This window comes from Mustelus asterias, unplaced genomic scaffold, assembly GCF_964213995.1.
Source record: "Mustelus asterias unplaced genomic scaffold, sMusAst1.hap1.1 HAP1_SCAFFOLD_503, whole genome shotgun sequence".
NCBI classification, from domain to species: Eukaryota; Metazoa; Chordata; class Chondrichthyes; order Carcharhiniformes; family Triakidae; genus Mustelus; species Mustelus asterias.
Window position 1 is genome coordinate 121,564 of NW_027590455.1, and position 27,257 is coordinate 148,820.

Below are 27,257 nucleotides of genomic sequence, written 5' to 3' on the forward strand. Positions count from 1 at the left end.
GGTTTCCCAGGCGGCCCTAGGGCGGATCCAACGGGAATTTCCATTGACAGCGGTGGGACTAGAAGATCCTGCTGCTGGCCAATGGCGGGGCACTTCCCGCCTCTGAGAAACATGCCACAGGCAGGCCAGAGAATCTCACCCCCCCCCCCCCCCCCGCCCCCCACCATTCCAATACTGTTCTGAATCACACACACACATTCTACCAGAACTCACTCAGTTCTGGGCCCTGCTGCAGTTACTCTCTTCACACCTCAGCCCACAGGCCCTCTCACTCAAAGAGCATTTTCTTTCTTAACTTGGATGTAAACTGAGAGACGGAGACAAGACCAGCCTTCAGGGTAATGAACAATTTATTTGATTTTTACAAGGTACACACTTGTCTTACATTCCCATTGTCTGCTGTTTGACATAAAAGTGCGGACAGAATTATGAGGAAAAGTTCTATTAACAACACTTTTGAGTGGAACAAAAAAAAAATAGAGAGACCAAGCAAAGTCACGATTTTCTTGTAATTAGCTTGAAAAAAAAAAGAAAGTGTTTGCTATATTACCGGGAGTATTGGTGCTATCTGTGGACTCAAGACAAGGCAGTACTTTATTGCAGTGCTCTCGTATTCGGCTGTTTAATGCTAGTAAAACAAATATTACAGGCTCCTTTGCTGAACAGCAAACCTCCGTCAGACCAGCCAATCCATTCTGAAATTTCTACACGAGGCAATGCGCTTATGAACCAAGTCGTACTTCTGGGAGGGAAGGGGAATGGCGGGGAGAAGGCCCGAGGCGGGGGGTAGATGGACTATTTGAGGTGCAACCAAATTGGATAGTTAATTTAGTGTTTCATACATTTTAATACTTGCGATTCGCTCCAAACTGCACGGTTGGGCATTGAGTAATTTCCCCCGGGACTTGACCTCTTGTGGCTTTGAGAGAACGGACACAGGGATAATAAGATTACAGCAGCACCACCTCAAGGTAAGATGGGTGGAAGGGGGAGGAGGGGGTGGTGAGTTGGGGAGAGAGAGAGAGACAGGAGGGTGGCATTAACATTCACAGTGGAAACAGGCCCTGACTAGATCCATAGACAACAGTTACACATTTCACAAAGCAGAAGAATTTAAGCTATCCAGAATAGATTGGTTTTTTTTTGCCATCTTCTTAATTTACAGGAGAAGGACACTCCCAAACCTCATTGCTGTAGGATTCTGGCACTGATCACTGGACGAATTTAGTCTGTTCTGGCCATTGCCAGATTATACTCTATATGGATAGGATGGCGTCTCTTTGTCTAAAAGACAACTTAAACTCTTCCTCTCCAACTGTCTTTGCATCGGTCTTGCTCAAATCATTAATCAGTAAAACCTCTCATAGATTAGCTGCAATTCCATTGAGTAAAATAAGCTAGCGAGAGCACCAGTGATTACATGTTTTAACACCTCCATTTTACCAGTATATGAAAATAACAAACCACTACATAGAAAACGTAACAAAATAGTTTTTTTTTTCTGCTAGTAGGCTTTTGCTTTCAGCTCGTAGTAATAGAACTTTAGTTTTGTTGTAATAGCTGGCACAGAAGTGGACTGAAATACCTGCAGGTCAGATCTGCCTATGATTCAATCAATTCCTTGCATTGTTAAAACAAAACAATGGCTCAACACTTAAATATTCCATTCTATTTTTGACCTGCCAATGAGACAGGCACTGGACCCCCATGCCTCAGCTTATCAGTTAAAAGTAATGCAGTTAAATTTCTATTTACAAGGACTCGACTTTATTTACAGAATTATTCTTTGTTTTTGTTGAGACTTACTTCTACCTTAGGAAGGCGGAATCCTGCCCTGGACCCACTCTCGCTGCTGGATGAGGAGGACAGACGGGACTTTTTGGAAACTAGGGATATTCCACTGCCCTCTCCTGCTGCCTCACCTTCACCAAGAGTGACCTCATAGGAGCCCTTTGACTTAGCCCCGAAGCCTCCAAATGTTCCAAATTTCAGCTTTGACTTTTTGCCTTTCGCCCCCACCGCCCCTTCTCCAAACTCTAGTCTGCCCTTGGGGGAAGTCGGCGAGCCTTCGTGCTCATCGCTCAGAGATGACGATCTGTGACGTTCCGACTTCTTGCCTTTGAACAGTGAGAAATCTAGTGTGCCCGACTTCCCTTTTGGGGAAGTGCTTATATCCAGTCCAGATCCTCTCCCAGAAGCTGCCACTTCTCCTCCCTCCACCTCAACATCACCGAATCCCAGGCTACCCTTTGGGCCTTTAATGTCAACCTTTGGCCCTGATACACTGAACTCACCTTCTGCTCCTTCAACACTACTTTTCCCTTTAGACTTAGAAAAATTAAATTTGGGCAGTTTAATTTTGCCCTTTTTCACCTTGACCCCTGAACTTTCCACCTCACCTTCTGGCAGGCTGACACTTGCTTGTGGTCCTTTAACGCTGACACTTGCACTTTGCGACTGACCTGAAACACTGACTCCCGTTGTCATTTGTGGTCCTTCTAAACTCGGCCCTTTTATTTGAAATTGAGAATGCTTGAATTTGGGTATTGTCATTTTATCCAGTGGAACGTCAAGGTCAGCTATTGCTGCTTTAATATCTGACCTTACATCAGGAGTTTTCACATCACCTTTGAAACCAGAGACCCCAACACCTTTCATTGTAGGGCCTTCTGCACCCAACTTCACATCAGCGGTAGGGATTTTCACTTCAGGGCCCTTTACTTTAGTTCTTAGGTTCACATCTGGCACACCAACATTTATGTCTCCCTTCATGCCACCCTCAAACTTTGGTACATTAAATTCAACACTGGGACCTTTTCCTTTTAAACCACCAAAGTTGATGTCTGGTGTACCCATTTTCATATCTGGCCCTTTAATGTCTACTTTAGGGCCTTTTATGTCAGTATTTATATTTGGACCAGAAAGATCAGCAGCCAAATTTCCTTCCAGTTTAGGTCCCTTCCCACTAATGTTGAAATCAGGTGCAGAGACCCCTTTCATCTTGATTTGAGGCATCTTTAGCTTTCCTCCTCCACCTTTGATGTCAATATCTGCAGCACCGAGATCTATATTAGGACCTTTCACATCCACATCTGGTCCTCTAAAGTCTCCTTTGATATTTGGGCTGGAAATATTGACATCACCCTTTAGTTGCGGATTCTTTAAATCTAGGTCCAGTTTGGGTGCTGAGATGCCAACTGATGGCATTGCAATCTGGGGGGCTTTGAATTTACCATCAGCGTTGATGCCCACATCAGGTGTCCCAAGATTCACATCTAAACCTGGCGTCTTAAGATCGCCCCCTATCTTTGGTGCATTAATGCCAAAATTCAGATCAGAATCTTTGGAACCGGAAACATTAAATTCAGGCATCTTCAACGTTCCTTTCGCACCCTCGAAATTGACACCTGGTGACTTAAAGTCCAACCCTGGTCCTTTCATGTCTATTTTAGGTGCTTTGATGTCACCTTTTAGATCAACGTCAGATGAACTGAGCTTGGGTCCTGAAAGTTTCAACGATGGCATCTCAAAACCTGATCCTTTCACTTTCGCAGCATAACCATCAATGTTTACACCAGGCGCACCAATTTTGATATCTGCCGCAGGTACGTTAATGTCACCCTCTAGCTTTGGCCCTGAAAGATCTGCCTTTGGAAGACTGACAGCAACATCCATATCTGGCCCTGTAGCTTTGGGGTCTACCCCAAAGCCAGATAGTTTTAGTGTAGGCATCTTCAACTTTCCATCTACACCTGCACCCGACGTATCTAGGTTTACATTTGGCCCTTTGAAACCACATGCCATTGTTGGGTCAGATACATTAACATCACCTTTAAGATTTGTCCCCTTCAAATGTAGATTTGGAGCATCAACGTTAATATCAGGTCCTTTAATTCCACCTTCTAATTTAGGTGTATTAATATCAACGTCCACACCTGAGCCTTTGAATTTCGGTGCTGAAATATTGAATTTTGGTTTCTTCATTTTCATTTTTAATTTGCCCTCTGGTTTATCAATGTCAACATTTGGAGCATCAACATCAAAATCTATTTCTGGTCTCTTTATATCAATTGCCGGTCCTTTTACATCTCCTGATACTTCACCTTTCAGATTTGCACCCTTTAAATTAATATCCAAATTTGGTTCAGGCATTTTTGGCATCTTGATGTTCACTGAAGGCAATTTTAATTTCGTGCCTTTGGCTTTGAAACCAGGTCCTTCCATATCAACGTCTGTGTTGACATCTATTCCTGGTGTTCTGATGTCAACATGTGGACCTTTCATATCTGCAGTTGGAACATCAATGTTAGGTGCTTGTAGGTCTCCTTCAATCTTTGGACTAGGTAGTTCACCTTTGAATTTTGGTGATGCCAGATCAAACTCGACATCTGGAAATGACAGCTTCATTTTCCCAAATCGTGGTTTCTTTACTTTGGATGGCTTGATGTTCAATTGTCCGTCAGATGATCCAAGGCTTACATTTAGATCTGGGGACTTCATATCTATATCTGGCTTGGATAAATCAAGGTCACTCTTTGGAGTAGTCACCTTCACGTCTCCTGCAGGCTTCTTCGATTTGATATTGAATCTAGGCATTTTAAATTTGCCCTTTTTACCCTTGGTGCTAACGTTCATGTCCGGTGAATCCACATTCAAATCTACATCTGCACCAGATATGTCCAGAGATGGAGCATTTATGTCTCCTTGTGGTCCTTTAATTCCGAATCCAAATTTTGGTTTCTTTATTTTTGGCATTTTCAGGTGTGCTCCCTGACCATCTATATCCATTTCAGGTGCACTAACATCAAGACTTAAATTTGGAGATTTAACCTCAGCATTACCTTCAAGGTTTGGCCCCTTCAAGTCAAAATTCATGTCTGGGGAAGATATATTGGGAGCTGAAATGTCCAAAGAAGGCAATGAAAACTTGTGCCCATTTCCTTTTGCGTCAGGGCCCTCAATATCTACTTTGGGGCCTTTAAGATCAACATTTGGGCCTTTTATGTCACCATCAACACTAATGTCAGCAGCAGCACTGCCACCAGGACCTTTGAACCCAAGATCAAAATTCCCAGGTTTAATTTTGGGCATTGAGATGTTAATGCCTGGCATGTGATATCCCGGGCCTTTGACACCACCATGAGCATTCACGTCTATCTCAGGAACATCAACCCCACCTTTCATTTTTGGTCCAGTTATATTAACATCTTTGCCAGGAAGGGTGGCATCGATGTCCAGATCGGGTCCTTCTAATTTAGATCCACCCATTTTGAAAGTGGGCATTTTAATTTTTGGCATGCGGAACTGTCCGTGTGCACCCTCCAAGTCAACATCTGGAGTTTCTACATCAATCTTTGGACCTTTAATTTCTCCCTCTATATTTGGCGAAGAGATGTCAATATTCTGATCGCCCTTTACTTTGGGACCCTTGAGATTCAAATCAAAGTCGGGAGCTTTAATATTTGGAAAATGTATCGAAGGCATAGAAAATGTTGGTCCGCTTCCTTTAACACCAGGTCCTTCGATATCTACTTTGGGCCCTTTAATATTCAGATTTTGGCCTTTGATGTCATGTTCCATATGAATATCCGGAACTTCAACATCCCCTGACAGTTTTGGACCTTTGAGCTCTAGATCCAAATCAGGCTTTGGGATCTTTAGTGCAGAGATACTGAATCCAGGTTTTTTCAATTTAGGGCCTTGAAGATCACCGTCCAGACTAACGTCAGGGACGTCAACATCACCTGACAGTTTTGGACCTTTGAACTCCAAGCCAAAGTCAGGCTTTGGGATCTTTGGTCCAGAGATATGGAATTCTGGCATTCTAAATTTAGGGCCCTTGATCTTACCAGAACCTCCCCCAACATCTAGATCCACATCAGGTACATCAACACCACCTTCTATCTGAGGTCCAGTTAGTTTGGCATCTCCCTCAGGAAGACTGGCATCAATGTCTAGATCTGGTCCTTCCAATTTAGGACCACCTATCCCAAACTTGGGCATTCTGAATTTGGGCATCTGGAACCTCCCACTGGGACCTTTAATATCAGCCTCAGGAACATCTACATCGACCTTGGGTCCTTTGATCTCACCCTGTATATCTGCAGAAGGAAGGTCTATGTCATGGTCACCTTTCAATTTTGGGCCTTTTAGTTTCCAATCAAAGTCTGGGACACTGGGCAAATTAATGGAAGGCATTGAAAACTTGAGGCCACTTCCTTTAACATCAGGTCCCTCAATATCAGCCTTGGGACCTTTAATGTTCACATCTGGGCCTTTGATGTTCGCATCCAGATTAACATCAGGGACGTCAACATCACCTGACAGTTTTGGGCCTCTGAGCTCCAAACCAAAGTCAGGTTTTGGGATCTTTGGTCCAGTAATGTGGAAGTCTGGCATTTTAAGTGTTGGGCCCTTGATCTTACCAGAACCTCCCCCAACATCTAGATCCACATCAGGCACATCAACACCACCTTCTATCTGAGGCCCAGTTAGTTTCACATCTCCCTCAGGAAGATTAGCATCAATGTCTAGATCTGGTCCTTCTAATGTCCCCCCACCCATTCCAAACTTGGGCATTCTGAATTTGGGCATGTGGAACCTCCCACTGGGTCCTTTAATATCAGCCTCAGGAACATCTACATCTACCTTTGGTCCTTTAATCTCACCCTGTAAACCAACAGAAGGCAGGTCTATATCATGGTCACCTTTCAATTTTGGGCCTTGAAGATTCAGATCAAAGTCAGGAGACTTGATTTTTGGCATAGTTATGGAAGGCATTGAAAACTTCATGCCACCTCCTTTGACATCAGGACTCTCGATATCAGCCTTGGGACCTTTAATGTTCACATCTGGGCCTTTGACATTCGCATCCAGGTTAATATCAGGGACGTCAACATCACCTGACAGTTTTGGGCCTTTGAACTCCAAACCGAAGTCAGGCTTTGAGATCTTCGGTCCAGAGATATGGAAGTCAGGCATTCTAAATTTAGGGCCCTTGATCTTACCAGAACCTCCCCCAACATCGAGATCCACATCAGGCACATCAACACCACCTTCTATGTGTGGGCCCGTTAGGTTAACATCTCCCTCAGGAAGATTCGCATCAATGTCTAGATCTGGTCCGTCCAATTTACCCCCACCCATTCCAAACCTGGGCAGTTTAATATGTGGCATGTGGAACCTCCCACTGGGACCTTTAATATCAGCCTCAGGAACATCTACATCTACCTTGGGTCCTTTGATCTCACCCTGTATATCTGCAGAAGGAAGGTCTATATCATGGTCACCTTTCAATTTTGGGCCTTTGAGTTTCCAATCAAAGTCTGGAACACTGGGCAAATTAATGGAAGGCATTGAAAACTTGAGGCCGCTTCCTTTGACATCAGGTCCCTCAAGATCAACATTGGGACCTTTAATGTTCACATCTGGGCCTTTGAGATCCGTCCCCAGATTTACCTCAGGGGCGTCAACATTTCCACTCAGTTTTGGACCTTTGAGCTGTACGTCCAATTCGGGTTTTTTGAACCTGGGTCCTGAGATATTAAAGTCTGGCATTTTCACTTTAGGGCCCTTGATTTTTCCTCCCCCAACATCTAGATCCACATCAGGCACATCAACACCACCCTCTATCTGAGGTCCAGTTAATTTAACATCTCCCTCAGGAAGATTCGCATCAATGTCGAGATCTGGTCCGTCCAATTTACCCCCACCCATTCCAAACCTGGGCAGTTTAATATGCGGCATGTGGAACCTCCCACTGGGTCCTTTAATATCAGCCTCAGGAACATCTACATCTACCTTGGGTCCTTTGATCTCACCCTGTATATCTGCAGAAGGGAGGTCTATATCATGGTCACCTTTCCATTTTGGGCCTTTAAGACTCATGTCAAAGTCAGGAGTCTTTATTTTTGGCATCGTTATGGAAGGCATTGAAAACTTCATGCCACCTCCTTTGACATCAGGACCCTCGATATCAGCCTTGGGACCTTTAATGTTCACATCAGCGCCTTTGACATTCGCATCCAGATTAACATCAGGGACGTCAACATCACCTGACAGTTTTGGGCCTTTGAACTCCAAACCGAAGTCAGGCTTTGAGATCTTCGGTCCAGAGATATGGAAGTCAGGCATTCTAAATTTAGGGCCCTTGATCTTACCAGAACCTCCCCCAACATCTAGATCCACATCAGGCACATCAACACCACCTTCTATCTGAGGTCCAGTGAATTTAACATCTCCCTCAGGAAGATTTGCATCAATGTCGAGATCTGGTCCGTCCAATTTACCCCCTCCCATTCCAAACCTGGGCAGTTTAATATGCGGCATGTGGAACCTCCCACCGGGTCCTTTAATATCAGCCTCAGGAACATCTACGTCTACCTTTGGTCCTTTGATCTCACCCTGTAAACCAACAGAAGGCAGGTCTATATCATGGTCACCTTTCAATTTTGGGCCTTGAAGATTCAGATCAAAGTCAGGAGACTTGATTTTTGGCATAGTTATGGAAGGCATTGAAAACTTCATGCCACCTCCTTTGACATCAGGACCCTCGATATCAGCCTTGGGACCTTTAATGTTCACATCTGGGCCTTTGACATTCGCATCCAGATTAACATCAGGGATGTCAACATCACCTGACAGCTTTGGGCCTTTGAACTCCAAACCGAAGTCAGGCTTTGTGATCTTCGGTCCAGAGATATGGAAGTCAGGCATTCTAAATTTAGGGCCCTTGATCTTACCAGAACCTCCCCCAACATCTAGATCCACATCAGGCACATCAACACCACCTTCTATCTGTGGGCCAGTTAGTTTAACATCTCCCTCAGGAAGATTAGCATCAATGTCTAGATCTGGTCCTTCTAATTTGCCCCCACCCATTCCAAACCTAGGCAATTTGAATTTGGGCATGTGGAACCTCCCTTTGGGAGCTTTAATATCAGCCTGAGGAACATCTACATCGACCCTGGGTCCTTTGATCTCACCCTGTATATCTGCAGAAGGAAGGTCTATATCATGGTCACCTTTCAATTTTGGGCCTTTTAGTTTCCAATCAAAGTCTGGAACACTGGGCAAATTAATGGAAGGCATTGAAAACTTGAGGCCGCTTCCTTTGACATCAGGTCCCTCAAGATCAACATTGGGACCTTTAATGTTCACATCGGGGCCTTTGAGATCCGTCCCCAGATTTACGTCTGGGACGTCAACACCTCCGCTCAGTTTTGGACCTTTCAGCTCAAAATCCAAATCAGGCTTTTTGAATTTGCCTCCTGAAATATTCAAATCTGGCATTTTAATTTTTGGGCCCTTGATCTTACCGGAACCTCCCCCAACATCAAGATCAACATCAGGCACATCAACACCACCTTCTATCTGGGATCCGGATAGTTTAACATCTCCCTCAGGAAGATTAGCATCAATGTCTAGATCTGGTCCTTCTAATTTACCCCCACCCATTCCAAATCTGGGCATTCTGAATTTGGGCATGTGGAATCTTCCTTTGGGAGCTTTAATATCAGCGTCAGGAACATCTACATTGACCTTGGGTCCTTTGATCTCACCCTCTATTGTTGCAGAAGGAAGGTCTAAATCATGGTTACCTTTCAATTTTGGGCCTTGAAGACTCAAATCAAGGTCAGGAGACTTGATTTTTGGCATTGTTATGGAAGGCATTGAAAACTTGATGCCACCTCCTTTGACATCAGGTCCCTCGATTTCAGCCTTGGGACCTTTAATGTTCACATCTGGGCCTTTGATGTTTGCATCCAGATTAACATCAGGGACGTCAACATCACCTGACAGTTTTGGGCCTCTGAGCTCCAAACCAAAGTCAGGCTTTGGGATCTTTGGTCCAGTAATGTGGAAGTCTGGCATTTTAAGTGTTGGGCCCTTGATCTTACCAGAACGTCCCCCAAAATCTAGATCCACATCAGGCACATCAACACCACCTTCTATCTGTGGGCCAGTTAGTTTAACATCTCCCTCAGGAAGATTAGCATCAATGTTTAGATCAGGTCCTTCCAATGTTCCCCCACCCATTCCAAACTTGGGCATTCTGAATTTGGGCATGTGGAACTTCCCACTGGGTCCTTTAATATCAGCCTCAGGAACACCTACATCTACCTTGGGTCCTTTGATCTCACCCTGTATATCTGCAGAAGGAAGGTCTATATCATGGTCACCTTTCAATTTTGGGCCTTTTAGTTTCCAATCAAAGTCTGGAACACTGGGCAAATTAATGGAAGGCATTGAAAACTTGAGGCCACTTCCTTTGACATCAGGTCCCTCAAGATCAACATTGGGACCTTTAATGTTCACATCTGGACCTTTGACATTTGCATCCAGATTAACATCAGGGACGTCAACATCACCTGACAGTTTTGGACCTTTGAGCTGCACGTCCAGTTCGGGTTTTTTGAACTTGGGTCCTGAGATTTTGAAGTCTGGCATTTTCACTTTAGGGCCCTTGATCTTACCAGAACCTCCCCCAACATCTAGGTCCACATCAGGCACATCAACACCACCTTCTATCTGTGGGCCAGTTAGTTTCACATCTCCCTCAGGAAGATTAGCATCAATGTTTAGATCTGGTCCTTCCAATGTGCCCCCACCCATTCCAAACTTGGGCAGTTTAATATGCGGCATGTGGAACCTCCCACTGGGACCTTTAATATCAGCCTCAGGAACATCTACATCTACCTTGGGTCCTTTGATCTCACCCTGTATATCTGCAGAAGGAAGGTCTATATCATGGCCACCTTTCAATTTTGGGCCTTTTAGTTTCCAATCAAAGTCTGGAACACTGGGCAAGTTAATGGAAGGCATTGAAAACTTGAGGCCGCTTCCTTTGACATCAGGTCCCTCAAGATCAACATTGGGACCTTTAATGTTCACATCTGGGCCTTTGAGATCAGTCCCCAGATTTACCTCAGGGACGTCAACATTTCCACTCAGTTTTGGACCTTTGAGCTGTACGTCCAATTCGGGTTTTTTGAACCTGGGTCCTGAGATATTAAAATCTGGCATTTTCACTTTCGGGCCCTTGATTTTTCCTCCTCCAACATCTAGATCAACATCAGGCCCATCAACACCACCTCCTATCTGAGGCCCAGTTAGTTTGACATCACCCTCAGGAAGATTCGCATCAATGTCGAGATCTGGTCCTTCTAATTTACCCCCTCCCATTCCAAACCTGGGCAGTTTAATATGTGGCATGTGGAACCTCCCACTGGGACCTTTAATATCAGCCTGAGGAACATCTACATCTACCTTAGGTCCTTTGATCTCACCCTGTATATCTGCAGAAGGAAGATCTATATCATGGTCACTTTTCAATTTTGGGCCTTTAAGACTCAAGTCAAAGTCAGGAGTCTTTATTTTTGGCATTGTTATGGAAGGCATTGAAAACTTGATGCCACCTCCTTTGACATCAGGTCCCTCAATATCAGCCTTGGGACCTTTAACATTCACATCTGGGCCTTTGATGTTTGCATCCAGATTAACATCAGGGACGTCAACATCACCTGAGAGTTTTGGGCCTTTGAGCTCCAAACCGAAGTCAGGCTTTGGGATCTTTGGTCCTGAGATATGGAACTCTGGCATTTTCAATCTAGGACCCTTGATCTTACCAGAACCTCCTGCAACATCTAGATCCACATCAGGCACATCAACACCACCTTCTATCTGTGGGCCAGTTAGTTTCACATCTCCCTCAGGAAGATTAGCATCAATGTTTAGATCTGGTCCTTCTAATGTCCCCCCACCCATTCCAAACTTGGGCATTCTGAATTTGGGCATTTGGAACCTCCCACTGGGTCCTTTAATATCAGCCTCAGGAACATCTACATCGACCCTGGGTCCTTTGATCTCACCCTGTATATCTGCAGAAGGAAGGTCTATATCATGGCCACCTTTCAATTTTGGGCCTTTTAGTTTCCAGTCAAAGTCTGGAACACTGGGCAAATTAATGGAAGGCATTGAAAACTTGAGGCCACTTCCTTTAACATCAGGTCCCTCAAGATCAACATTGGGACCTTTAATTTTCACATCTGGACCTTTGACATTCGCATCCAGATTAACATCAGGGACGTCGACATCACCTGAGAGTTTTGGACCTTTGAGCTGCACGTCCAGTTCGGGTTTTTTGAACTTGGGTCCTGAGATTTTGAAGTCTGGCATTTTCACTTTAGGGCCCTTGATCTTACCAGAACCTCCCCCAACATCTAGATCCATATCAGGCACATCAACACCACCTTCTATGTGTGGGCCAGTTAGTTTAACATCTCCCTCAGGAAGATTAGCATCAATGTCGAGATCTGGTCCTTCTAATGACCCCCCACCTATTCCAAACCTGGGCAGTTTAATATGCGGCATGTGGAACCTCCCACTGGGACCTTTAATATCAGCCTCAGGAACATCTACATCTACCTTGGGTCCTTTGATCTCACCCTGTATATCTGCAGAAGGAAGGTCTATATCATGGCCACCTTTCAATTTTGGGCCTTTTAGTTTCCAATCAAAGTCTGGAACACTGGGCAAATTAATGGACGGCATTGAAAACTTGAGGCCGCTTCCTTTAACATCAGGTCCCTCAAGATCAACATTGGGACCTTTAATGTTCACATCTGGGCCTTTGAGATCCGTCCCCAGATTTACCTCAGGGGCGTCAACATTTCCACTCAGTTTTGGACCTTTGAGCTGTACGTCCAATTCGGGTTTTTTGAACCTGGGTCCTGAGATATTAAAGTCTGGCATTTTCACTTTTGGGCCCTTGATTTTTCCTCCTCCAACATCTAGATCAACATCAGGCCCATCAACGCCACCTCCTATCTGAGGCCCAGTTAGTTTAACATCTCCCTCAGGAAGATTCGCATCAATGTTTAGATCTGGTCCTTCTAATGTCCCCCCACCCATTCCAAACTTGGGCATTCTGAATCTGGGCATGTGGAACTTCCCACTGGGTCCTTTAATATCAGCCTCAGGAACATCTACATCTACCTTGGGTCCTTTGATCTCACCCTGTATATCTGCAGAAGGAAGGTCGATATCATGGTCACCTTTCAATTTTGGGCCTTTTAGTTTCCAATCAAAGTCTGGAACACTGGGCAAATTAATGGAAGGCATTGAAAACTTGAGGCCGCTTCCTTTGACATCAGGTCCCTCAAGATCAACATTGGGACCTTTAATGTTCACATCTGGACCTTTGACATTCGCATCCAGATTAACATCAGGGACGTCAACATCACCTGACAGTTTTGGACCTTTGAGCTGCACGTCGAGTTCAGGTTTTTTGAACTTGGGTCCTGAGATTTTGAAGTCTGGCATTTTCACTTTAGGGCCCTTGATCTTACCAGAACCTCCCCCAACTTCTAGATCCACATCAGGCACATCAACACCACCTTCTATGTGTGGGCCAGTTAGTTTAACATCTCCCTCAGGAAGATTAGCATCAATGTTTAGATCTGGTCCTTCCAATGTGCCCCCACCCATTCCAAACTTGGGCATTCTGAATTTGGGCATGTGGAACTTCCCACTGGGTCCTTTAATATCAGCCTGTGGAACATCAAAATCTACCTTGGGTCCTTTGATCTCACCCTGTATATCTGCAGAAGGAAGGTCTATATCATGGTCACCTTTCAATTTTGGACCTTTTAGTTTCCAATCAAAGTCTGGGACACTGGGCAAATTAATGGAAGGCATTGAAAACTTGAGGCCGCTTCCTTTAACATCAGGTCCCTCAAGATCAACATTGGGACCTTTAATGTTCACATCTGGGCCTTTGAGATCAGTCCCCAGATTTACCTCAGGAGCGTCAACACCTCCGCTCAGTTTTGGACCTTTGAGCTGTACGTCCAATTCGGGTTTTTTGAACCTGGGTCCTGAGATATTAAAATCTGGCATTTTCACTTTCGGGCCCTTGATTTTTCCTCCTCCAACATCTAGATCAACATCAGGCCCATCAACGCCACCTCCTATCTGAGGCCCAGTTAGTTTGACATCACCCTCAGGAAGATTCGCATCAATGTCGAGATCTGGTCCTTCTAATTTACCCCCACCCATTCCAAACCTGGGCAGTTTAATATGCGGCATGTGGAACCTCCCACTGGGACCTTTAATATCAGCCTCAGGAACATCTACATCTACCTTGGGACCTTTGATCTCACCCTGTATATCTGCAGAAGGAAGATCTATATCATGGTCACTTTTCAATTTTGGGCCTTTAAGACTCAAGTCAAAGTCAGGAGTCTTTATTTTTGGCATTGTTATGGAAGGCATTGAAAACTTGATGCCACCTCCTTTAACATCAGGTCCCTCGATATCAGCCTTGGGACCTTTAACATTCACATCTGGGCCTTTGATGTTCGCATCCAGATTAACATCAGGGACGTCAACATCACCTGAGAGTTTTGGGCCTTTGAGCTCCAAACCGAAGTCAGGCTTTGGGATCTTTGGTCCTGAGATATGGAACTCTGGCATTTTCAATCTAGGACCCTTGATCTTACCAGAACCTCCTGCAACATCTAGATCCACATCAGGCACATCAACACCACCTTCTATCTGAGGCCCTGTTAGTTTCACATCTCCCTCAGGAAGATTAGCATCAATGTTTAGATCTGGTCCTTCTAATGTCCCCCCACCCATTCCAAACTTGGGCATTCTGAATTTGGGCATGTGGAACCTCCCACTGGGACCTTTAATATCAGCCTCAGGAACATCTACATCTACCTTGGGTCCTTTGATCTCACCCTGTATATCTGCAGAAGGAAGGTCTATATCATGGTCACCTTTCAATTTTGGGCCTTTTAGTTTCCAATCAAAGTCTGGAACACTGGGCAAATTAATGGAAGGCATTGAAAACTTGAGGCCGCTTCCTTTGACATCAGGTCCCTCAAGATCAACATTGGGACCTTTAATGTTCACATCGGGGCCCTTGAGATCAGTCCCCAGATTTACCTCAGGGACGTCAACATCACCTGACAGTTTTGGACCTTTGAGCTGCACGTCCAGTTCGGGTTTTTTGAACTTGGGTCCTGAGATTTTGAAGTCTGGCATTTTCACTTTAGGGCCCTTGATCTTACCAGAACCTCCCGCAACATCTAGATCCACATCAGGCACATCAACACCACCTTCTATCTGTGGGCCAGTTAGTTTCACATCTCCCTCAGGAAGATTAGCATCAATGTTTAGATCTGGTCCTTCCAATGTGCCCCCACCCATTCCAAACTTGGGCATTCTGAATTTGGGCATCTGGAACCTCCCACTGGGTCCTTTAATATCAGCCTCAGGAACATCTACATCTACCTTGGGTCCTTTGATCTCACCCTGTATATCTGCAGAAGGAAGGTCTATATCATGGTCACCTTTCAATTTTGGGCCTTTTAGTTTCCAATCAAAGTCTGGAACACTGGGCAAATTAATGGAAGGCATTGAAAACTTGAGGCCGCTTCCTTTAACATCAGGTCCCTCAAGATCAACATTGGGACCTTTAATGTTCACATCGGGGCCCTTGAGATCAGTCCCCAGATTTACCTCAGGGACGTCAACATCACCTGACAGTTTTGGACCTTTGAGCTGCACGTCCAGTTCGGGTTTTTTGAACTTGGGTCCTGTGATTTTGAAGTCTGGCATTTTCACTTTAGGGCCCTTGATCTTACCAGAACCTCCCCCAACATCTAGATCCACATCAGGCACATCAACACCACCTTCTATCTGTGGGCCAGTTAGTTTCACATCTCCCTCAGGAAGATTAGCATCAATGTTTAGATCTGGTCCTTCCAATGTGCCCCCACCCATTCCAAACTTGGGCATTCTGAATTTGGGCATCTGGAACCTCCCACTGGGTCCTTTAATATCAGCCTCAGGAACATCTACATCTACCTTGGGTCCTTTGATCTCACCCTGTATATCTGCAGAAGGAAGGTCTATATCATGGTCACCTTTCAATTTTGGGCCTTTTAGTTTCCAATCAAAGTCTGGAACACTGGGCAAATTAATGGAAGGCATTGAAAACTTGAGGCCGCTTCCTTTAACATCAGGTCCCTCAAGATCAACATTGGGACCTTTCATGTTCACATCTGGGCCTTTGAGATCAGTCCCCAGATTTACCTCAGGGACGTCAACACCTCCGCTCAGTTTTGGACCTTTGAGCTGTACGTCCAATTCGGGTTTTTTGAACCTGGGTCCTGAGATATTAAAATCTGGCATTTTCACTTTCGGGCCCTTGATTTTTCCTCCTCCAACATCTAGATCAACATCAGGCACATCAACACCACCTCCTATCTGAGGTCTAGTTAGTTTGACATCACCCTCAGGAAGATTAGCATCAATGTCGAGATCTGGTCCTTCTAATTTACCCCCACCCATTCCAAACTTGGGCAGTTTAATATGCGGCATGTGGAACCTCCCACTGGGACCTTTAATATCAGCCTCAGGAACATCTACATCTACCTTGGGACCTTTGATCTCACCCTGTATATCTGCAGAAGGAAGGTCTATATCATGGTCACTTTTCAATTTTGGGCCTTTAAGACTCAAGTCAAAGTCAGGAGTCTTTATTTTTGGCATTGTTATGGAAGGCATTGAAAACTTGATGCCACCTCCTTTAACATCAGGTCCCTCGATATCAGCCTTGGGACCTTTAATGTTCACATCTGGGCCTTTGATGTTCGCATCCAGATTAACATCAGGGACGTCAACATCACCTGAGAGTTTTGGGCCTTTGAGCTCCAAACCGAAGTCAGGCTTTGGGATCTTTGGTCCTGAGATATGGAACTCTGGCATTTTCAATCTAGGACCCTTGATCTTACCAGAACCTCCTGCAACATCTAGATCCACATCAGGCACATCAACACCACCTTCTATCTGTGGGCCAGTTAGTTTCACATCTCCCTCAGGAAGATTAGCATCAATGTTTAGATCTGGTCCTTCTAATGTCCCCCCACCCATTCCAAACTTGGGCATTCTGAATTTGGGCATGTGGAACCTCCCACTGGGACCTTTAATATCAGCCTCAGGAACATCTACATCAACCTTGGGTCCTTTGATCTCACCCTGTATATCGGCAGAAGGAAGGTCTATATCATGGTCACCTTTCAATTTTGGGCCTTTTAGTTTCCAATCAAAGTCTGGAACACTGGGCAAATTAATGGAAGGCATTGAAAACTTGAGGCCGCTTCCTTTGACATCAGGTCCCTCAAGATCAACATTGGGACCTTTAATGTTCACATCTGGGCCTTTGAGATCAGTCCCCAGATTTACCTCAGGGACGTCAACATCACCTGACAGTTTTGGACCTTTGAGCTGCACGTCCAGTTCGGGTTTTTTGAACTTGGGTCCTGAGATTTTGAAGTCTGGCATTTTCACTTTAGGGCCCTTGATCTTACCAGAACCTCCCCCAACATCTAGATCCACATCAGGCACATCAACACCACCTTCTATGTGTGGGCCAGTTAGTTTAACATCTCCCTCAGGAAGATTAGCATCAATGTTTAGATCTGGTCCTTCCAATGTGCCCCCACCAATTCCAAACTTGGGCATTCTGAATTTGGGCATCTGGAACCTCCCACTGGGTCCTTTAATATCAGCCTCAGGAACATCTACATCTACCTTGGGTCCTTTGATCTCACCCTGTATATCTGCAGAAGGAAGGTCTATATCATGGTCACCTTTCAATTTTGGGCCTTTTAGTTTCCAATCAAAGTCTGGCACACTGGGTAAATTAATGGAAGGCATTGAAAACTTGAGGCCGCTTCCTTTAACATCAGGTCCCTCAAGATCAACATTGGGACCTTTCATGTTCACATCTGGGCCTTTGAGATCAGTCCCCAGATTTACCTCAGGGACGTCAACACCTCCGCTCAGTTTTGGACCTTTGAGCTGTACGTCCAATTCGGGTTTTTTGAACCTGGGTCCTGAGATATTAAAATCTGGCATTTTCACTTTCGGGCCCCTGATTTTTCCTCCTCCAACATCTAGATCAACATCAGGCCCATCAACACCACCTCCTATCTGAGGTCCAGTTAGTTTAACATCTCCCTCAGGAAGATTCGCATCAATGTCGAGATCTGGTCCTTCTAATTTACCTCCACCCATTCCGAACCTGGGCAGTTTAATATGCGGCATGTGGAACCTCCCACTGGGACCTTTAATATCAGCCTCAGGAACATCTACATCTACCTTGGGTCCTTTGATCTCACCCTGTATATCTGCAGAAGGGAGGTCTATATCATGGCCACCTTTCAATTTTGGGCCTTTAAGACGCAAGTCAAAGTCAGGAGTCTTTATTTTTGGCATTGTTATGGAAGGCATTGAAAACTTCATGCCACCTCCTTTGACATCAGGTCCCTCGATATCAGCTTTGGGACCTTTAATGTTCACATCTGGGCCTTTGATGTTCGCATCCAGATTAACATCAGGGACGTCAACATCACCTGACAGTTTTGGGCCTTTGAACTCCAAACCGAAGTCAGGCTTTGGGATGTTTGGTCCAGAGACATGGAACTCTGGCATTTTAAGTGTAGGACCCTTGATCTTACCAGAACCTCCCCCAACATCTAGATCCACATCAGGCACATCAACACCACCTTCTATCTGTGGGCCAGTTAGTTTCACATCTCCCTCAGGAAGATTAGCATCAATGTTTAGATCTGGTCCTTCTAATGTCCCCCCACCCATTCCAAACTTGGGCATTCTGAATTTGGGCATCTGGAACCTCCCACTGGGTCCTTTAATATCAGCCTCAGGAACATCTACATCTACCTTGGGTCCTTTGATCTCACCCTGTATATCTGCAGAAGGAAGGTCTATATCATGGTCACCTTTCAATTTTGGGCCTTTTAGTTTCCAATCAAAGTCTGGAACACTGGGCAAATTAATGGAAGGCATTGAAAACTTGAGGCCGCTTCCTTTGACATCAGGTCCCTCAAGATCAACATTGGGACCTTTCATGTTCACATCTGGGCCTTTGAGATCCGTCCCCAGATTTACCTCAGGGACGTCAACATTTCCACTCAGTTTTGGACCTTTGAGCTGTACGTCCAATTCGGGTTTTTTGAACTTGGGTTGTGAGATATTAAAATCTGGCATTTGCACTTTAGGGCCCTTGATTTTTCCTCCCCCAACATCTAGATCCACATCAGGCATATCAACACCACCTTCTATCTGAGGTCCAGTTAGTTTAACATCTCCCTCAGGAAGATTGGCATCAATGTCGAGGTCTGGTCCATCTAATTTACCCCCACCCATTCCGAACCTGGGCAGTTTAATATGCGGCATGTGGAACCTCCCACTGGGACCTTTAATATCAGCCTCAGGAACATCTACATCGACCTTGGGTCCTTTGATCTCACCCTGTATATCTGCAGAAGGAAGGTCTATATCATGGCCACCTTTCAATTTGGGGTCTTTTAGTTTCCAATCAAAGTCTGGAACATTCACACTGGGCAAATTAATGGAAGGCATTGAAAACTTGAGGCCGCTTCCTTTGACATCAGGACCCTCAATACCAACATTGGGACCTTTAATGTTCACATCTGGGCCTTTGAGATCCGTCCCCAGATTTACCTCAGGGACGTCAATACCTCCGCTCAGTTTTGGACCTTTGAGCTGTACGTCCAGTTCGGGTTTTTTGATTTTGGGTTTTGAGATATTAAAGTCTGGCATTTCCAAGCTAGGGCCCTTGATCTTACCAGAACCTCCCCTAACATCTAGATCCACATCAGGCACATCAACACCACCTTCTATCTGTGGGCCAGTTAGTTTCACATCTCCCTCAGGAAGATTAGCATCAATGTCTAGATCTGGTCCTTCTAATGTCCCCCCACCCATTCCAAACCTGGGCAGTTTAACATGCGGCATGTGGAACCTCCCACTGGGACCTTTAATATGAGCCTCAGGAACATCTACATCTACCTTGGGTCCTTTGATCTCACCCTGTATATCTGCAGAAGGAAGGTCTATATCATGGTCACCTTTCACTTGTGGGCCTTTAAGGTTCAAATTAATATCTGGGACGTTCACACTGGGCATAGTTATAGAAGGCATTGAAAACTTGAGCCCGCTTCCTTTGACATCAGGACCTTTGATATCAGCCTTGGGACCTTGAATACTCAGATCTGGGCCTTTGAACTCACCCCCAAGATCAACGTCAGGAACACCAACTGCCCCCGTCAATTTGATTCCTTTGCCACCTAAATCAAATTCAGGTTTTCTGATTGTGGAACCGGAGATATTGAATTTTGGACCTTTGATATCACCGTGCAGATTGATGTCAGGTGTGCCGACTTTACGTTCCACTCTTGGACATATCTGCTGCAGATTAATATCAGGCGTTGTCATCGTGGTTGTAGAGACACCTAACTCCGGCATTTCAAAGGTCGGGCCTGTGATACCACCCGCCACTTTAAAGTTAGGGGCATCAACATCATCGGCTGATTTTGTGCCGTTGACATCCAGATCAAAATCAGGCGTTTTGATTCTGCGTCCCGAAACACTGAATCCTGGCATTTTAACATCAGGCCCTTTGATTCCTCCTCCTATCGCAGGTGTTTGAATTCCACCTTCTATCTTTGGTCCAGACAGCTTCAGGTGCGCCTCAGGCAGTTTAGTACCAATGTCTACATCTGGTCCTTCTACTTTTGTCCACTTACTCGTAGCTTGGGCATCCGGAATTCCTTTTCCACCAGAACCTGAAACATTGAAGTGTGCCGTCTTCGTTTTGATATTTAGTTTCCCATCTTGCGCATTGAATCTTGAACCATCAAGCTGCATTCTCGACGTCTGAATATCAATCTTTGGACCTTTCAAATCATCACGGTTTCCAGATATATTAAGATCGGCATCAACCTTAGGAGAAGAGAATACTGTTTCTGCTCCACCTGGGCTGATATCAACAACTTGACCTTTCACAGTTGCCTTTGGGGCCATGACATCAAATTCCGAGGTTTGCACTGCCCCTCCTCTTCCTGCTATGTTGATCTGCGGCATGCGGAACGTAGCCTGACTGTGCTCTGTATCCGGCCCAGTTACCTCTACGACTTTCGTTTTCACAATATGCATCGTGTGCGTCGTCCGTTGGCCGTCCATTTGAAAGTTTAGACCTTCAGTACTTGGGAGATTAATATCTGCATCCATCTCTGGCGCTTCCAGTTGCCCCGATCTCTCAATGGTGACTTGCTCAAACCTTGGAACTTTTATTTTAAATTCTGGATTCTGGATGTCCATGTCTGTTACGACCGTCGGGCCCGACGTATGAATTGTACGTGTGATAACCTTTCTGGTGATATGCACGTTGGAAGATCTGTCACCTTGATCTGATGCCTCTGCACCATCTTCCGACTTCAGTCGCGGCTTAATTTTTGTTTGGAAAATCCTCTGATAGTCTTCATCATCTCCACTCTAGAAAAAATATCAAATCTTTTGTCATATCCAGCTTTGTTTTTATTTAAGAGAAATTATCATTCAGCGCAGTTAAGTACTGATGTCAGGCCTGTGCTGAGCTAGCTGGTTAGAACATAGAACAGTACAGCACAGAACAGGCCCTTCGGCCCACGATGTTGTGCCGAGCTTTATCTGAAACCAAGATCAAGCTATCCCACTCCCTATCATCCTGGTGTGCTCCATGTGCCTATCCAATAACCGCTTAAATGTTCCTAAAGTGTCTGACTCCACTATCACTGCAGGCAGTCCATTCCACACCCCAACCACTCTCTGAGTAAAGAACCTACCTCTGATATCCTTCCTATATCTCCCACCATGAACCCTATAGTTAGGCCCCCTTGTAATAGCTCCATCCACCCGAGGAAATAGTCTTTGAACGTTCACTCTATCTATCCCCTTCATCATTTTATAAACCTCTATTAAGTCTCCCCTCAGCCTCCTCCGCTCCAGAGAGAACAGCCCTAGCTCCCTCAACCTTTCCTCATAAGACCTACCCTCCAAACCAGGCAGCATCCTGGTAAATCTCCTCTGCACTCTTTCCAGCGCTTCCACATCCTTCTTATAGTGAGGTGACCAGAACTGCACCCAATATTCCAAATGTGGTCTCACCAAGGTCCTGTACAGTTGCAGCATAACCCCACGGCTCTTAAACTCCAACCCCCTGTTAATAAAAGCTAACACACTATAGGCCTTCTTCACAGCTCTATCCACTTGAGTGGCAACCTTGAGAGATCTGTGGATATGGACCCCAAGATCTCTCTGTTCCTCCACAGTCTTCAGAACCCTACCTTTGACCCTGTAATCCACATGTAAATTAGTCCTACCAAAATGAATCACCTCACATTTATCAGGGTTAAACTCCATTTGCCATTTTTCAGCCCAGCTCTGCATCCTATCTATGTCTCTTTGCAGCCTACAACAGCCCTCCACCTCATCCACTACTCCACCAATCTTGGTGTCATCAGCAAATTTACTGATCCACCCTTCAGCCAGTTTGGCAGTATGAGAGCTCGGGAGCGAATAAACTGTCAACCAGAATACCTATTTTGGACCTGGTCCTGTGACTCTGCTGAAAAGAGCAAGGCTGGGATTCTCCCCAAAAAATTCTCCAAGTTCCCAAAAAATGGGAGTAAATCTCGCCGATTTTTTTCGCGTGATTACCAGAATGAATCTCTGACACTCTGTGCATCACAAAGTGCCCTAGCGGCATTCACTCTGGAAACCTGGGGGGCTGAGCGAGCCACTACGCAAGCGTGAGCTTGCCAGCGCGGAGATCGGCGCATGCATAGTGGCCCCCCGTCCCCCTTTGCCGGCCTCCAGATCGCTGGCCTCGCAGACCGCTCCCCTCACCGTCTCCCGATCGCCAGTCCTGATTGCCCTCACTCCCTCCCTCCCTCTGGCAGCGTGGCAGTGGTCATCCCTCCACTCCCAAAAGGCCTCTGCCGTGTGCCACTGCCAGACGCTTGGTGGGCAGTGCCAGGGTGCCAGGCTGGTACTGCCCAAGGGGCACCCCCCCCCCCCACTTACTCCTGAGCTCCCGGGAAGGGGGCCTCGATAGCCTCTGCTCCTTTCAACGGGGTCAGGCCGCCTGTTCCCAGTTAGTGGGGAGCAGGAGTAAACCCAGCTGGAGCGAACCACTCCCGGCAGCGGGTGAAGACGCTAGCAGGCTCGGAGAATTCAGTCCAGGTCCCATGCCGATTTCTATATGATAATCAGCTCTGCGCGGATTTCTAGCGCGGAGCTGATTCCACAGAACAATTTAGTTCTGGGACGCTCAGAGGCTACTTGAGCAGCACAGGGGGCTGGGAGAATCGCCCCCCCCATGTCTGAAGACATTCAGTAGGGAGAGGATCAAACTTGGCTCTGATGCCCTTCCTTGCCCACAGCTGGAAGGCCTTCCCAGTGCAGAGAGCCTAGACTCTTAACACCTCCTCTAGTTTGTCCCATCCCATCCTCTATGATCTAATATCTAACGGCACGGTGGCACAGTGGTTAGCACTGCTGCCTCACAGTGCCAGGGACCCGGGTTCGATTCCCGGCTTGGGTCACTGTCTGTGTGGAGTTTGCACATTCTCCCCGTGTCTGCGTGGGTTTCCTCTGGGTGCTCCGATTTCCTCCCACAGTCCAAAGATGTGTGGGTTAGGCGGATTGGCCATGCTAAATTGCTCCATAGCGTAAAGGGAACAAGTTAGGGTAAATGCATGGAGTTATGGGGATAGGGCCTGGGTGGGATTGTGGTCGGTGCAGACTCGATGGGCCGAATGGTCTTCTTCTGGGCGGCACGGTAGCGCAGTGGTTAGCACTGCTGCTTCACAGCTCCAGGGTCCCGGGTTCGATTCCCGGCTCGGGTCACTGTCTGTGTGGAGTTTGCACATTCTCCTCGTGTCTGCGTGGGTTTCCTCCGGGTGCTCCGGTTTCCTCCCACAGTCCAAAGATGTGCGGGTTAGGTTGATTGGCCAGGTTAAAAATTGCCCCTTGGAGTCCTGAGATGTGTAGGTTCGAGGGATTAGCGGGTAAAATATGTGGGGGTAGGGCCTGGGTGGGATTGTGGTCGGTGCAGACTCGATGGGCCGAATGGCCTCCTTCTGCACTGTCGGGTTTCTATGATGATTTCTATGATGATCCGATGCGTCCTCTCCACCTTCCATTTCCCACTCCTTCACCTTAAAGCCTCTCAAGAGTTACTTTTGCTTTACAACCCTTCCACCTTGCTACTCCCGGCCCACGCCTGAAAGCCTTTTTAAAACGTATGCATTTATCACATTATCAGCCTGCTCTTCACACTCTCCCGCTCGCCATTTGTATTCTCCAGTGCGAAGTACCATAAACTAATCTCTGCATCGAATGTGCCGATATCAATGCTGTTGCTCTCGTTGCTCTATAGATAACAAATGAGTGGGGTGCGGAGGACCTCAAGCAGCAGGAAGAGATAGCTCCTTCAGCAGTAGTGGGGAAAATCCAAGAAATATATTTAGTTTAGTTTATTTATTAGTGTCACAAGTAGGCTTACACTGCAATGAAGTTGCTACGAAAATCCCCCAGTCGCCACACTCCGGCGCCTGTTCGGGTAACACCGAGGGAGAATTTAGCACCCTAACCAGCACGGTCTTTCGGACTGTGGGAGGAAACCGGAGCACCCGGAGGAAACCCACGCAGACACGGCGGGGGAGAACGTGCAGACTCCGCACAGACAGTGACCCGAGCCGGGAATCGAACCCGGGTCTCTGGTGCTGTGAGGCAGCGGTGCGGCCCTACGACTGTGCCATGTTCATGGTTAGTGCTGGAAAAAAAAGACACGCCATCGAAGCTTTTCATCCAGGTAGATTTGCCATGAATGCAAAATCTCCAAGGTCTTAACAATTCATCCTGCATGAGAAGAGGCTGCTTAAGTGGGACCTGATAGAAACCACTGTGCTGAGAGTTACACTAACAACCAAATTAAGATTATGGTTGGAGACCATATTGTGCTCACCTATACATGCTAGAAATGGCATATATTCCTACACAGGTCCCTGTCCTTTGAAAACAAATATGCAGGTACTCCACCTTTTTGCAACTCAACAAAAGCTTGGGGACAGTCATTCCTGGTTCATTTCCCATGGCAATGCTTTGACCCATTAAGAGTCAACCTGCCCAGTTTGAATTTGAACTAAAGGCTTGGCAATTAACTGTTCCCTGCTGCATCCTGATTCGTGGTGGGAGATACAGGAAGGATATCAGAGGTAGGTTCTTTACGCAGAGAGTGGTTGGGGTGTGGAATGGACTGCCTGCAGTGATAGTGGAGTCAGACACTTTAGGAACATTTAAACGGTTATTGGATAGGCACACGGAGCACACCAGGGTGATAGGGAGTGGGATAGCTTGATCTTGGTTTCAGATAAAGCTCGGCACAACATCGTGGGCCGAAGGGCCTGTTCTGTGCTGTACTGTTCTATGTTCTATCCTCCATGACAGCATCTCTACCAATCAAGAGCCCACTGGCCAACCAATCAGCACTCTCTAATCATGCAGTACAAATTGTTGTTGTTCCTTTTGAGACTTGGTACACTCGCGAATCTGTCGTCATGAGTGCCAGACCAAAAGCTTCAGCAACGTGGGCGGAATTTGCCATTCTCTGCGCAGAGCGCTGGTCGGGACAAGAAAACCGGCGTGCAGCTTTCCAGCTGGGCTTTTCCCCGCCATGTTTTGCAGCACCCTGTTGAAAAGATTTCTCCCACGCCGTCACGCTTGGATTTAAATTTCGACATTTAAATCGGTGTTCGAATATTCATAAGGAGCCCGGGATGGAATCTTCCGACTCACTCGCCTTAATGGCCTCGCCGGTGGAGGTCCTCACCGGCGAGAACCACGTATGGTCCCCAGCAACGGGGACCTCTCGCGATGGCCTTGTTGATGGGACCGGAGACCGTGGAGGCCCCTGGGCGGTTGGGGGCAGTGCCAGCCTGGGGGCCCTGGCACTGCCCACTGTGGCACAAGGGGCGGGGCCATGATGGGGGCAAGACCTAAGGAGAGGCAGGTGGGGGAAAGCTGCAAACACTGCAATTGGGGATCGACTGAGAAGGCGATCGACCGGGTGGTGGTGGGGGTGATTGGCCCGAGGGGGTGGGGTTGGGGGGGTGGGGGGATGCGAGAGCGCAATCGGCCGGGGGGACCAGCAATCGGGGGGTGGGGAGAGGCTGACGTCTTATTTTGCACAGAACACTGAAGATCTGCACTTGCACAATAGTGTCCTCTAGTGTCAGCAGCCAGCTTTCCGGCGTGAATAGACTCTGTCCACTCCACCTACTGGCATGAATCACACTTTCCCTCCCATTTGCACGCTTGTTCGGCACTTAGCATTGACTCGGTAAGATTGCCACCCTTGCCTCTCCAGTTATTGGAGCGTACAGTAACTTTTGGAAAGAGAATTTTTATGCCATGAACTGCATTCCTCCGTTATTTTATTTTCTCCACAATTTCTCTCTGCTCCCCTCTTCCGGATGTGTTGCCTGCCTGATTGAATGACCGTTTGGTACCTCTGGTACAAAAGTGACCCGTTATTATGCTTGGCTGGCTATGGGCTATCCAATTGCGGATGCCAACACAGCAAAGCCTGATCCTATCCACGTGCACCCATAGTACTCCCTTCAACCGGGAGTTGGAACCCTGGACAATGTTTGCTCCATCAGTCCAAGATATTGAGGCCAACTATGGCGCCCCTACCCTTGTCCCAGATCAGACCTACCCACTCAGCACAGGCCCATCCTAGTCTGCATTGTCTGTAAGTAATCGGGAATCTGTGTGTCCTTTATTTCATAATTCAACCCCCTCGCTCTCACCAGCTGGGGCCAAGCAGCCTGAAACTAAAGCTAACAAACTCTGCTTTCAAACGCTGGGATCCCACCCCCCTACCCCACACTGCAGCTTTTCCATTGGCCGACCAGCTGGATGTTTGGGCCCCGTCGAAGGCAGTGGCGTTCGCTGGCCATGGGGTGGCGCAGTGGGTTAGCGCTGCTGCCTCACAGCGCCAGAGACCACGGGTTCGATTCCCGGCTCGGGTCACTCTGTCTGTGCGGAGTCTGCACGTTCTCCCCGTGTCTGCGTGGGTTTCCTCCGGGTGCTCCGGTTTCCTCCCACACTCCAAAGATGTGCGGGTTTATATGCAGCCTTATATTAAGCTGATCTTTCTCTACACCCTAGCTGTGACTGTAACACTACATTCTGCACCCCCTCCTTTCCTTCTCTATGAACGGTATGCTTTGTCTGTATAGCGCGCGAGAAACAATACTTTTCACTGTATCCCAATACATGTGACAATAATAAATCAAATCAAAAAACACATG

At 46.6% G+C, this 27,257-nt stretch overlaps 1 protein-coding gene across 12 annotated transcripts in view; it reads right to left on the minus strand.

The window, feature by feature from the left end:
• Positions 1-332: 332 nt before the first annotated feature.
• The window catches only part of ahnak (AHNAK nucleoprotein), a 95,873-nt gene continuing 68,948 nt past the window's right edge, over positions 333-27,257 (minus strand). For 2 of the 12 annotated variants that reach the window (XM_078204904.1, XM_078204905.1), the window contains exon 5: positions 333-21,393. In XM_078204904.1, the coding sequence (XP_078061030.1) occupies positions 1,780-21,393 (19,614 nt within the window). In that variant the 3' untranslated portion in view covers positions 333-1,779. The remainder of the gene's footprint in view (positions 21,394-27,257) is intronic. The other 10 variants (XM_078204915.1, XM_078204906.1, XM_078204908.1 and 7 more) reach the window with 10 other exon arrangements.